The 13337-nt window shown below is 37.8% G+C and overlaps 3 protein-coding genes across 3 annotated transcripts in view; all 3 read left to right on the top strand.

The window, feature by feature from the left end:
* Positions 1-314: 314 nt before the first annotated feature.
* LOC306765217 (hemoglobin embryonic subunit alpha) lies at positions 315-1112 on the top strand (the record flags this gene model as incomplete). The annotated part of the gene is made up of 3 exons (XM_079252614.1): positions 315-412; positions 486-693; positions 984-1112. 3 exons carry the CDS (start codon positions 315-317, stop codon positions 1110-1112), a joined length of 435 nt encoding a protein of 144 aa, XP_079108740.1.
* A 6658-nt stretch (positions 1113-7770) lies between these two features.
* Positions 7771-8520, top strand: LOC306765958 (hemoglobin subunit beta-A-like). The gene is made up of 3 exons (XM_079253505.1): positions 7771-7918; positions 8005-8227; positions 8301-8520. Exons 1-3 carry the CDS (start codon positions 7827-7829, stop codon positions 8430-8432), a joined length of 447 nt encoding a protein of 148 aa, XP_079109631.1. The 5' UTR covers positions 7771-7826; the 3' UTR covers positions 8433-8520.
* A 746-nt stretch (positions 8521-9266) lies between these two features.
* LOC306764907 (uncharacterized protein) overlaps positions 9267-13337 on the top strand; it is a 5781-nt gene continuing 1710 nt past the window's right edge. The window contains exons 1-4 of the mRNA XM_079252205.1: positions 9267-9304; positions 10299-10492; positions 10578-10733; positions 12030-12122. Coding sequence (XP_079108331.1) covers positions 10388-10492; positions 10578-10733; positions 12030-12122 — 354 coding nt within the window. The 5' untranslated portion in view covers positions 9267-9304; positions 10299-10387. The remainder of the gene's footprint in view (positions 9305-10298; positions 10493-10577; positions 10734-12029; positions 12123-13337) is intronic.

Consider the following 13337-nt stretch of genomic DNA (forward strand, 5'->3'; position numbering starts at 1 on the left):
AATGATTGAGTAATTTGTTTAGGAATAGCTTATCTGCTAAAATTATATATTTCCCTGCCACCAAATCATTATTTAATAGGCCTATATGCTAATTTTCTTTAATTTATGACTTGTGCTATTCTGGCCATAAATTTTCTTCAGTGTCACTACAGAAAGAATTGGTTTACTGATACAAGCTGACTGGATGCAGCTTGTGTTGAACTTTAACAGTGCCTATCTTGTGGGCGGTTCTGGGTGTGTCTGTACTCTGTTTCAGGCATAAAACCCTCACGGGCTTCACCGGTTGCTGCACTCGACAAAAATTTAAAGTAGAGATGACTAGCCTTACTGCTAAGGACAAGGACGCCGTCAGAGCCTTCTGGACCAAGGCGGCCACCAAGGCGGAGGATATTGGCAAAGATGCACTTGGCAGGTAAATGCGATTTGACTTTGACTGATTTATTTATTTAATTATTTATTTAACTGGTTTTCATGTTTTTGCTCAGGATGCTGATAGTGTACCCTCAGACCAAGACCTACTTCTCCCACTGGAAGGACTTGAGTCCCGACTCTGCCCCAGTGAAGAGACATGGAATGGTTGTGATGAATGGAGTTGCTGAGGCTGTGGGCAAGATTGACGACTTGACTGGAGGTCTCCTGAACCTCAGTGAGCTCCATGCCTTCACTCTGCGAGTTGACCCCGCCAACTTTAAGGTGCCCCACAGTTTTTAAAATAATATTCTCTAAAAATTTGCTCTATAAAAATATGCAAGCTCAATATTAATTAGAACATTTGTTTGTGGTTCTGTTTTTATGCTTTTGTTTTTCACTTTAAAAAATAAAACGACTTTATCATAGCTCACTGTTCTGCTCTCTGTGGTTGAAATAATAACAATTCAAGTAGGGATATTATGTAGCACATACAGCTACAGCAGAGTGGGGGAAACCCTGGCAGAAAGGAAACATCTGTAGTTATAACATGTCTTATTATCTGTTTTTGTCAGATTCTCTCCCACAACATCCTTGTGGTCATGGCCATCATGTTCCCCAACGACTTCACCCCTGAGGTCCATGTGGCTATGGACAAGTTTCTGGCTGCTCTGGCCCTGGCCCTGGCTGAGAAGTACCGATAAACAGCAGGACAAAAAGATGAAGATGCATGAATTTGCTCTACTTAATAAATGCATGAATGCAAAATATGTATGTAGTATACATATATATTGTATGCTGTTTTTTTTTTCTGTTTAAACACAACACAGGGAAGCTATATATGAGCTTCCTCTTAACTATCGTAGTGTGAGATATCTGAATATTGCATAGGAACTTTTTATATTCCTACTGAGCTGTAGCCTAATTTATTTGGGACTAACAAAAAAGACCAAAACAAAAAATAGGGGTCAAATTCGAATAGACTACATAAACAGCACAAAAAATAAGGACATTTGTGTTTGATCTATTTTGTCTCCTTTTCAATAATAACTGGTGTTGTAGGCTATTATAGGCTACAGTATATTGTGTAAAAGCCTGATTAGTCATCTACAAAGAATTAGCTTGAAAGTATCATGCTTTTGTGGGTAAACAACACAGCTAAATCTGAGGGGGTTCTACCCCACCAAAATAAACTCCCAACAATATTCTCCTGTTATTTTTCTTTTAACTGGTTTTGAGTAGCTATATTAGTCATTTTTATATAATTCATTTATTTTACAAGAGGCCTCTGTATATCCAGACATGGCCACATAACTTCACCAACTCCTCTTGGTGAAGGTCACATTGAGCTGTGGCATGCATAATATCCCATTCTTCCATCAGGAGTTGTTGAAGGTGTAACTTCACTATCACAGACACAAGACATTCTGTGATAAACCAGCACCCTATCACCCCTTTAAAATTGTGCTAAATGGGTTAGTCCACAGCTGCACCAGCTGGTTCACTAGAGTGCAGCTAGATGCAGAGAAGAAAGTTAAACCTGGATACAGAAAAAGGAAGAGGAAAAACAAAATGTAAGACAGTGCATTAAGATGCAGAAGCTTCATTTGTTTCTAATAAGTGGAGTGGCCACCAACTGAACAAAGTTTGCGTATGTGTCTTAAGTGATGAAGTTAAGATTAATTTAAAGTGGCTATATTATGCACATTTCAGTCTAATTTATTTTAATATACAAGTCCAGAATGGGAAGAACTAATCAAGCATTTTTCACAAACTCCTCCATTCATTTTGTATTGATCTTCTCAGATCTGTCTCTGCCAAAAACAAGCGAACAGAGAAAGCTCCGCCCTATGCCTGCGCCTGATTGGTCAACTACTAGAAGTAGTTGTCGGGAGGATAGACATCATATATATCAAATCAAATCAAAGTTTATTTGTATAGCACCTTTCATACAAGAAGCATTCAAAGTGCTTTACAGATATTAAAACAACAGTAAAACAAATAGACACATCATCATTCACACACACACACACACACACTGACACACCCCTAAACTCATGTTGCCTGAAAGCTTCTAAAATAGTCTTCTGTCTCTTTAACTGACAATAATAATAATAGTAAAAGAATAAACATAAAAGAGATAACATCTGGCTTGGCATTTGTCATATACATAGTGGCATATGCATTGTACCACGCTGCCCATGCAAGCTGATGTGTAATGGCGCCTCCATCATGGATGGGTCTCCCACGTACCTACAATGCATTTAGGCCAAACCACAACAGTAACTTCACGAATTTTTACCTGATTTTTCTCACAGTTTGGTTTGTTACAAAGACCAGAGATATTGTTATGATACAGATCACTGTAAAACATTAAAAATGTTGCTTTTATGCTAAAATATTTTTTTATAATGCTATTTAACTAAGACATAAGGTAGCTGCAATATAGATAAATGTATAAATGAATTTCATACTTTCATGTTTTATTGCTTATTGATGTATTTGGATATATCTATCTATTTTTATCTGGTCAAATAAATAATTATTTAACCTTGTGAAATGTAATTCCACACGATCTGCTTTCAATATTTCGCTGGTCATTGCAACCCTATGCTGAATAAAATATGGTAATAGTTGTTGGCTATCTCTTGACTATGGTTGACTCTTTCTTTTATTTACATTTTTTAATTTATCAATATAGAGATGCAGTTGTACAAAGTCTGAAATTAAAGTGTTGTATCAAAACCCTGCAGTTCAGAAGTTACCCAGAAAAACACTCAAAGAACATAAACCTCCAAGTTCCTGGATCTAAATGGTGATCCGGATCACCACCAAAATTAAATCCATTCTTCCTTTTCACATTTCCAACAAGTCCTGAAAATTTCATGAAAATCCATCCATAACTTTTTAAGTTATCTTGAACACAAACAGACAAACAAATCAAGCCGGTAAAAACATAACCTCTTTGGCGGAGGTAATTAGGCTGCCATAAAAAACTCTCTTTGTAAAGCATTAATACATTTTTCCATAAACACCTCATAAGAGTAAAATTTATCATTTGCATTTAGTAGATTCCTCACTGTGTTAACATTATTTATCAAGCAGTTATGTAGAAATGTGTTTTGTTTGAGTGTAATATACACATTGTTCCACAGAAAACAGTTATGTGGGGAAACTACGTTGACTCTGCAGAAAGACTCGAAAGCGGACACCCATCCAATATGGCGGCGACACTGGTTCACTCTCCAGCACTCAATGAGGCGTCTACGCATATATGATGTCCATGCTTGTGTCTCTCTCTCCTCTCTCCAGCTCGACCATTAAAGAGGCCACACTGTTCTGTTAACACAGCGCTGTAAACAGCACCGTGTCTGCGTGTGTGTGCTTGTAGCATTGCTTTAGTGTGTGTGTGTGTGTGTGTGTGTGTGTGTGTGTGTGTGTGTGTGTGTGTGAGTGTGAGCCTGTGGCTGAAGAGTGCGGGTTGCAGCCAAGCAGCAACCTCCGGCGGATAAAAGTGAAACCTATGTGGAAGTACATAAAACTGCAGTTCCCCCCTTATCCGCTTGGAGCTGACTGCAAAACAGAGCGAATCCCCATAGACTCCCATGTTAAAAAGACCAACTTCACAGCAGAAATAAACATGTTTACAGTTTAGTAATTTAATCTTGAAATTTGCATATTAAGGGGCGTGTCATTTTGATTGACAGGTACCTAATCTCCCACTTCAAGTAAGAAGAACATAGAAAAACCGTGGTTTATAGCAGGTTAACAACGTGACTTAGCTTTAGCCCACTTACCTCCATTAGCTGGTTAGCTCTTGTTATCTCTTGTTATCTCCAGGTTAGTTCAGTAAGCTCTTAGCTACAGGCAGCTCGGAGTTCGCTCAATGTCAATCATCCACCATGACACTCACAGCTGCCGTCTCAGCTCTACTTCTTTGCCCATATTTGTGTTTTCCGGGCAAGACAACACGCATGCCCCTGCCAAGATGGCGATGGTAGAAACCGCCCACTGAGGTTCAATTCAGCTCTTTAGAAACCTATGGGTGATGTCACGGAGGCTTCGTCCATCTTTTTATATTAAGTCTATGGTGGCAGATCAGTTTAAGACCATCCATTTGACATCTACAGTGGCCTACACTGGTTTTGGCTACCAGGGCTAAATGCAAAACATTCGGGGCTAAAGCCCCAGAAAAACCGGCTGGCAACGCCACTGATTCAGCCTATTAAGTTAAATAAAATGAGATGAAAAGGGCTCATGTCAACGCAGCATAAGGATCCCCAGCAGAGGGCGCTGAAGTTTAACTATTTCTTTCATTCTCTTTCTTTCTCTCTTTCTTTCTTGGACCATAGTCATGTGTATTCCCTTACATGTTTCATAAATAAGCCAAGACATAGAAAAGAAAGTTCCTCCAGAACTCATTTGTCTTAGTTCTGTAACCATATCTAAAACATTTCAAGTTAATTAATTGATAAGCATTATTCATATCAATTTACTCATAGCTTCTTCTGACAGTATTTGCCCCCCCCCCCCGGAATAAACAGTTAATAAAGTTTGACACCAGACAAAGAGCCTCAACCCTCTGCAATTCTGCTTCATAGAGTGTAACTTCCTTATCAGTTCGCATCTAATCACAATCCAATTGGTTGGTGGTGCAGAGGTGCACCGTTTTAAATGGGTGGGAGCTGAAGAGGTGCACAGTGTGGGAGAAGAATAGAACATGTAAATAACAAGAAATAGTTAGGTTTTCATCATAAATAAACTCGTCATCAAATATAAAAAGTATGCTTAAACAAAGAAACGTTCTGCTAGAGCTTTTGTGGAGACCTGAACCTCTGGAGTGAAGCATGGAAGTGTATTGTGGCCAATACCAGAATTACTCGGGATCTGCCATTGCACAAAGTTTATAAAGCCACTAAAAAGAGTTATTGAGGTAGAAAATATGAAATTGTTTAGTGCTTTAGCATTTAAATGTTAAGTTCTTGTAGGCAAGACTCTTTCTTCAACAACTAAGATGTTGTTCCTACATTTTATCAGAACTGGTGGCTTTCGTTACCTTAAACTTGGTAGGATAGCCTACACCAAACCTTAAAGATATACAGCTCACTGAGGTTGTTCAAAGGGCTGAAAAGATTCCCAGCGCTACCATGACAAAAGCACCATGCTTCTTCACCTGTGCAGCCTGAGGACTTAACTCTCCCCAGTGCAAAAGTAGGTCTTGGTATGTGGGTATGCCAGCACATACAGGGTATAATCAAAATTAGTATAACACAAGTTTATATAAATCAATTATATATCCAGCCACAGCTTCAGCAGCCAATTTTTTTTTTTTGCATTGCCTTCAGCTTTTATCCAATAATCTCTCACCAGGTCCATGTCCTCCTTGGTAGAGACTCGTGGCTGCCTTTGGTTTAGGCCATTGAGGGGCGAGTTACTATTCATAAAAGCCTCAAAAGAAATGCACTGTTAAGACTGGTTTGGATGCACAGCGCTTTCTGTAGCCCAACATCACACCATGCTTCACGTTGTTAACTCGCTTCTACATTGAAGTGGACGTGCTTTGAATGAGAGTAATGGTGGAGGAAAAAAAACTATTTTGGCTGTAATGTTAGCGTGGCTCCAAAAGGGCTTGTGGACACAAATTGGAGCAGAGTTGAGTGATGACAGGAGTACAACTTAACAGTCATTTACTACACCAGACAATGAAGGTCAGATGCTGCTAACAGTGTGTCAGTATTTAGAGTTTTTGAAGCTTTTTCTAGATTAAAGATAAGATGATATTGCTGAAGTGGCATGACCAGGCCTAACGCTGAAAAACACATTTCACAAAGGAAAAGTGTAATATTAATACTCTGTTAAATTAGTCTGGTAATAAGCTACATACGTCTAAATGTATAACTTTTTCTGAGGATGGTATTTTTGTAAATAACCCACTTCAGTGGATGTTAGTGAGTCATCCAATACGTTTCCACTCACTGGAGAACAAATAAATATGATACAATTGAACGTAATGTAATTATGCAACTTTGCCTTTGCGATGAATAGGAAAAGAAAATGATACAGCTATATTTTATGGAGGATTTACATAATATAATTATGATTATGTGTTATTTTATAACCATTTTGTAGAGTACATTAAAATAAATTTTAAAATTTCTAAATATCACGAATTTACATAAAAGTATCATTGCATATTTGTAGAGGTAAAACACTGCGTTTAAAAAAAATGTTGCATTGCGTTTTTATTAACATTTTATTTAGTTTAGTTTTTTTAGTTTTTAGTTTCTGTATTTACTTTTCAATGAGGCTTGAAGTTCATAAAAGTGTCTCCATGGCACTTTGAATTTGGAAAATGTGGATTTGATTTAGAACTTTTGTTTCTTTTGTGTCATTTCTGTGCAATAAAACTATTAATCTATAGATCAATTTATAGATCTACAAATAAATATCACCCATGTTTTTGTCCAGTATTTACATGACAAACTGACAGCAAGTCATTGAGGGAGTACCAGCACTTACTTTATTCTACATAAAGCACTGAATAAAAAAAGACAGTTTTTAAACCCCTCATTGCGTTTATATTAAACCAAAACGTACCATGTCTTAGTATGGTCCCAGCCCAGGGCAAACCTGTGATAGCGAAACTTCCAAAATTCATGGCAAGTTTTATTAGATAAAAGTTACCACACCTTAAATATCACGCAATTGCTAAGTAACGACGGTTAATTACAGGAATTCCGCTGAGGCTGTCTTGTGGATAGATCTACAACTACAACCGACAAACTTGCCTCTTGCATATTTGACTGTTAGCTAAATTATTGTTGTTTATTCAGGTAAGAGGGGAGGGAAAGCCATGGTAGTCAAAACCTTTACGCATTCTAAATAAGTGGCTCCAGTGAAATAACTAGCGGGTTTTGTGTGATAAAAGTAAAGTATTTTAACTGTTTCCAGCAAAGTCACACATTATCTGGAAAACTTGTTGCAAGCTTCAAGTTTAAAGTACGTTTTCAAGTTTACTGTAAAGTTTAAAGTGTTTATGTCGGGCTGCTCGTTTCATTTCCACAACTGCAGCTCACTAAACACATTGCAATGTGATCTCAAAATATATAAACTCATGAAAACCTTGGACACTGAAGTCTTTAGGGGAGACACGCTGAAGCAGCTGAGGTCACTGCACTTGTTTTCTTTGCTCTTTGCCAAATTACAGACGCATAACGCACTCCGTTTGACGCATGGCATCAACGTCAATAAATCAGCGGATGCGACTTGTCCAATAATCTGCACCCCCTGGTTTGGAGCGTGGCATGTGCAGTGATGCATAAATATTGGTGCCAGAAACGTGTATTTGTACTGAGACAAACTGGTCAGCGAAGTTGCTTTTAATTTTTCCTTTCAGAAAAGGCTTGTAAACAGTCAGCATGGTTGAATGGACAGATGCCGAGCGCACCGCAATCAACACTCTGTGGTCCAGTATCGATGTCGGTGAAATTGGATCCCAGGCTCTATCCAGGTAGTACTTTATCTAATTTCGGTATAAAATAAAATACTGGTTATCTTTCTTTGTATGTTGTAACAGTTCTTTTTATCGTCTTGCAGGCTTTTGATTGTATATCCGTGGACTCAACGACACTTCGCATCATTTGGCAACCTGTCTAACCCAGCTGCCATAATGGGAAATACTAAGGTGGCCCAGCATGGAAAGACAGTGATGGCTGGGCTGGAAACAGCTGTGAAGAACATGGACAACATCAAGAATGCCTATGCCAACCTGAGCGTGATGCACTCTGAGAAGCTTCACGTGGATCCTGATAACTTCAGAGTAAGTTACAACTTCATGGGGATGCAAATTATTTTCCTAGTGCAACGTTTTTAATTGGTTTCTTCATTTTTAGGTTCTTGCTGAATGCATCACAGTGGTTGTCGCTGCCAAGTTTGGCCCAAGCGTCTTCACTGCTGGTTTCCAAGAAGCCTGGCAGAAGTTCTTGGCTGTGGTCGTTTCTGCCTTAGGCAGACAGTATCACTGAAGATGGAGTTCCACAAAGAAACAGCAGCAGTTATTCAAGTTATTCACATTTTCCTCAATTGTTGCTGAATACTCCACTAAAAACTGAGATATGCAAGTCTGAGTGGTCTTTTACAGTAAAATAAAACAATTTCTTTTATTTAAAATATATGTTCATATATATTTGGGTATAAAATCTGTAAGGTAACAACTGACAGATATTATAGAAGGTATTTTAACATCGACAACAAGTTTAGGTTCAAGTTTTTTTTTGCAATGGCAGCTGCCCAAAGTGCTGAACAATAAAACAACAGTGTACAATTTAAAATTAAATACTGCTCAGCAAAAATAAGTAAAATCTAGAATAAAAAAAAAAACTATAATCAAAATAACTACAAAACAGACAAAGAAAAATGTCAGTTTTAATCAAATGCCAGCACACAAAAATGAGAGTCATGTTTTCTTGACCATTGGTCTCATGGAAAGTGGCATGTTATTTCATGACATACACGAGGGTTTTTACAGAATACTGGATTGTATTTCATCCTGACTACTTGATTAAAAGAGGTTATTCTGAAAATGTACACTCAAAAAAGACAAACAGCCTGTTTGTCCAAGTTACTAATCTCTAACATGTAGTTTCTACATAAAAAAAATATGATTTAAGATTTACATAATTAGTTTGAATACATCTTACTTAAAACTTTACAAGAATATATTTACTTAATTGATGTATGTTGAACTAACTTGAAGGAATCAAGTTCAAATACAGACGTGGATAATCTCGGAAACTATCGCGAGATCAGATTACAACTTCAGGGAAGGAGAGCTGACGGCGCGTGCGTTGCTGCCATTTCCTTCAGACAAACCTGAGGAGCACTTGTAAGGGTTAAGGTGAGCTTACTCTTATGTAATTTAAAAAGTGTTACCATGCTTGAACGCGCCTTACTATACATACATGTGCATCTGAATTTAAGTATTTGGTAAATGAATTTATGACTTTACAATGAGGGGGGGAAGCTAGCCGTTGGTCACCGTGATGCTAACGACAAAATGTAACGGGCGGCGCAACAGTTAGCTTAATTAGTTCAACATGTTAGTGCAATTTATGTTAGATGATCGTGGTTTCGTAAGTTTACCATGTTGTTGACATTTTTAGACGTATTTTTAATCTTTTAAGACGAAAATGGAGAGATACAGTTTACACGGTTTTCGATGTAACGCAGTGAAACACTGAAGATTTTCTATGATATACGGAAAAGGCAGGTGAAACCCCGCGCAACCACCGGGACACGCGGAGTTATTTGCTGCACCTGTCGCTTCATCTTAGCTTAATATTTTATGGCTATAATCCAGCTGCTATCTTCGACTCTCTGGAAACATCAGGTTGATGCGACACATTTTCAGATGCACGCTCGCTGTCTACTTATGGGGTGGTGTTATGTGTTTGTGGGTCAAGGCGCATTAACGCTGTTTGTAACAATTGTTAAACACGCGACTACGTAGGGATAGAAATGTCACACAGTCATGTAAATAAAATAGATCGCTTCAAACTGTGCAGTTATTTAAAGACAAGGGGCATACACATAAATACATCTGCAAACAAAGGGAACCGCACCCCAACTAGTGTCAGGGTCTTCAGTCACGAGAAATAGATAAGAATGTCTGCGTTTTCAGGGTGGTGAAGACAGAAACATTTGCTTTATGGCAATGGAAGCTTGTGTTGTTCAGCTGCCTGCTCATGCAGCAGCATGTACAACCAAGCAAGCAGAATTTTGTGTTCTACTTATTTCTGAGGCACAATATAGCTTAATATGAATAATGTTTGGATGATGATGATGATATTTGGAGGAAGGTTTATTACTGAATTACTGTCCACCATATCCAGCAGGTGAATCAGCTGAGACTTTGGAACAGATAAGACTCAATCTGCTGTCCGAAGTAAACATCCGAAATAATGAAAACAAAGTAGCTGCCATGATGGACAAGACTTTTGCACTGAGACGTCATGAGGTGGTCCAAGATGCACCCATGGTAGCGGGTTTCAAAGCAAGGTGGCCAGGTCTCTTCAGTGTGAGGGAGGCAAGTAAATATAATGTAAACACAATGTTGGACTGTTTCTCAAAATGCATGACCATCATTATTCTTTTTTTTTGTTTAATTTCAGGTGAATTCAGAATTCAAGAGAATAACCACAGTTGAACTGCAGTCCAAGTTCTACTCACAACTAGATGCACACTCGGAAAACTTGATGAAGGTGTTTGCCAGAAAAGGAGGAGTCCTTGGGAAGAAGATAAAGGCAATGATGGTTCCAATGACTCAAGTAAGATAACATGCCAGGAAACTTAAGTTTTGATGTCCAGAATTTCATAACGATAATGTCACTAAGTATCAGAGATATGTAAGCAAAGAAGACACCTCAATTATTACTAATTGAAACTCCCCAACTTGTCATTTTTTTCATGTTGATAACTCAGTTGCACATAAATGTCTGCACTTCTTGTCATTTTAGACCAAAAAAGAATTATTGAACATAGAATTACAACAAAACAGGTACCAAGTGCTACAGTTAATATTTATGAAACCTAAAATTGGAGTGAAAAATAATTTGTCTGACCTAATTATTTTTTGCATTACATTAAACATTTTATTCACCGATATTCTGCATGCATATATATTAAGGCTCTGTGTGGCTGATCTTTGTACCAAACCACATAAATCTTCAAGAGATGTATGTTAGACAACTTGATGTTTCTTTTAGTGCATTGTTATCACTACTTGAACAGTACATGGGATGTGTTTTCCAGACACACTTGGTTGCAGTTTTTTGTGTATCATTATTGCCAGCTTTCTTCAAATGTAGGATTTAGGTGTTGGATAATTTGGATAAATGGTTTCATTGACAGTTAATTTATTCCAGAAATTCCTGACTAAAATGTCATTAGGTTTGACCAAATCTAAGCTAAATTAGTTAACAGTTGGCTAAAGAGAGATCATTATTTTTTCTTTTTACATTGATGGGTAGGAGTAGTAAAACAGGTCATATTATAACCTAATAATACAACCTATATTTTTAGAAAAGTATATTAATTCATATGGACATTACTTTGAATTACCCACACCGATATTTTTATAACATTACATTTCAAGATACAAGATAAGAACTTGTATTGTAATTGAGCCAGCATCTCAGCACAATGAAATTATCAGGACAGTTAAAGATGTGAAATTATGATAAAAGTAGAAATTACTTTATGTGGCTACTACAGTATAGTGTAGACCTTAAGTAACCTTTTCCAGACCGTGTCATTTAGTGATCATCCATTTTTCTAGCTTACATAATCCTACGCTATTTCTAGGTTAAGATTCATATCTCCTATGGTCAATGAATAACAGACAGGGTGTACCCATAAAAGTTTCAGTCTCATCATAGGGTAACACAGAGGACAGACATCTGCCTAATGAATATCAAGTAAAGATATTCAAATCATATGACTACTTAAAGCCACCCCCTACATTTGCACCTAGGTTAGTTTTAAAGACATTTTCTGTGCCAGTTGGTTTTGAACCTAATGGTTTGGTCTGTGTGTGAGCATCCTTTTCTATATTTCATTATTAGGTTGACAGCATTGATGTGAGAAGAGAATGCATCCTCAGAGGCTTGACTGTGTATCTGAATGAGGATCCACAAAAATTTATCAAGGACTACAGGGTAAGTTTAACAGTCATCATGTAATATTAATAAAATAATTATACATCATAAAAAATGTGGTCATCCCTCACACATGGAAGGTTGTAAGGGATGAAATTTAAATAGGACAGACGTTTTGGTTTTTTTTCTCTTTTTTGTTAAAACTGTCTCTGTCTGTATAGTACATATGTACTATAGTACATAGTACACTCTATAGTATACTGTGGTGGGTGTGAAGAATTTTCCATGATGAAGACAAATGTGTTCAGATAGCTCCAGTCTGGTTGTCTCCAGGTTATGTCCAATGATATTACCAGCTTTATTGATCATTTTATTGATCCTACTGACATCCCTGGAGTTGTTACTGCTCCCCGTTACACTATAGCATACTTGATGACACTGGCCATCACGCTCTGGAATACCATCTCTCACAGGTTGCTGCAAACATGGAAGGATTGAAGCTTCCTTTTACCAAATTCTTTCACATCTGACCATGAACTATTGTTCAGAAGTACATCCCTCAGCTGTGTAGCAGTTAAAATTCATTCAACTCTTACACAATTTCTCTGGTTCCTTTTGTTCAGGCACTGTGAAGAACACTTAAAATGGAAAACTATATATTATCAAATTTCATGTTTTTGAATTGTTTCAGTTCACATTATTCTAATATACTACTTTGAGCAGCACAAGCTCTTAGATCTATGCCACCAGTTCCAGAAGTCTTGTGCCGCTTTGAACTTGAATATGAACCCCTCCCAGACACTTCACTGCTCCAGGTGGAGATTCAGCTTCGCGATTTATATCAACAGCAGCGGCGCCTGGTAAAATGTACAGTTATAACCTGTGATATTAGTCAGCAGTGACGAGGCATGGCGAGGTGTCGGCTGCCAACGCATGTTAACCGTCTTGTAATCCGTCCCTCATCTGTCTCTCCTGCACACACGCAGAGTCAAAGCACATGTTTTAGGCAGCATTTGATGGCAGGCGGAGCCTCTGTTCCTGCAGCAAACTTTTATTCCAGATTAAACAGACACACTTAACAGGCGTGTTGTCCACCAAGACATCGGCTAGTTCTTAGATACTTTGGACATGTTTACAAGTCACTCCTTCTTTCTACGGGAATTCTTCTTTTTAATCTTTTATAAGACAGAAATTTGCGACCGTTTGAGAACTGTTTCTCCACACATTGAGCGCGTGCACAAACACGTTGGCACATTTTAAAATATGATACTTTTG

The sequence above is a fragment of the Telmatherina bonti genome (assembly GCF_933228915.1).
Source record: "Telmatherina bonti genome assembly, chromosome: 14".
Classification (NCBI taxonomy): domain Eukaryota; kingdom Metazoa; phylum Chordata; class Actinopteri; order Atheriniformes; family Telmatherinidae; genus Telmatherina; species Telmatherina bonti.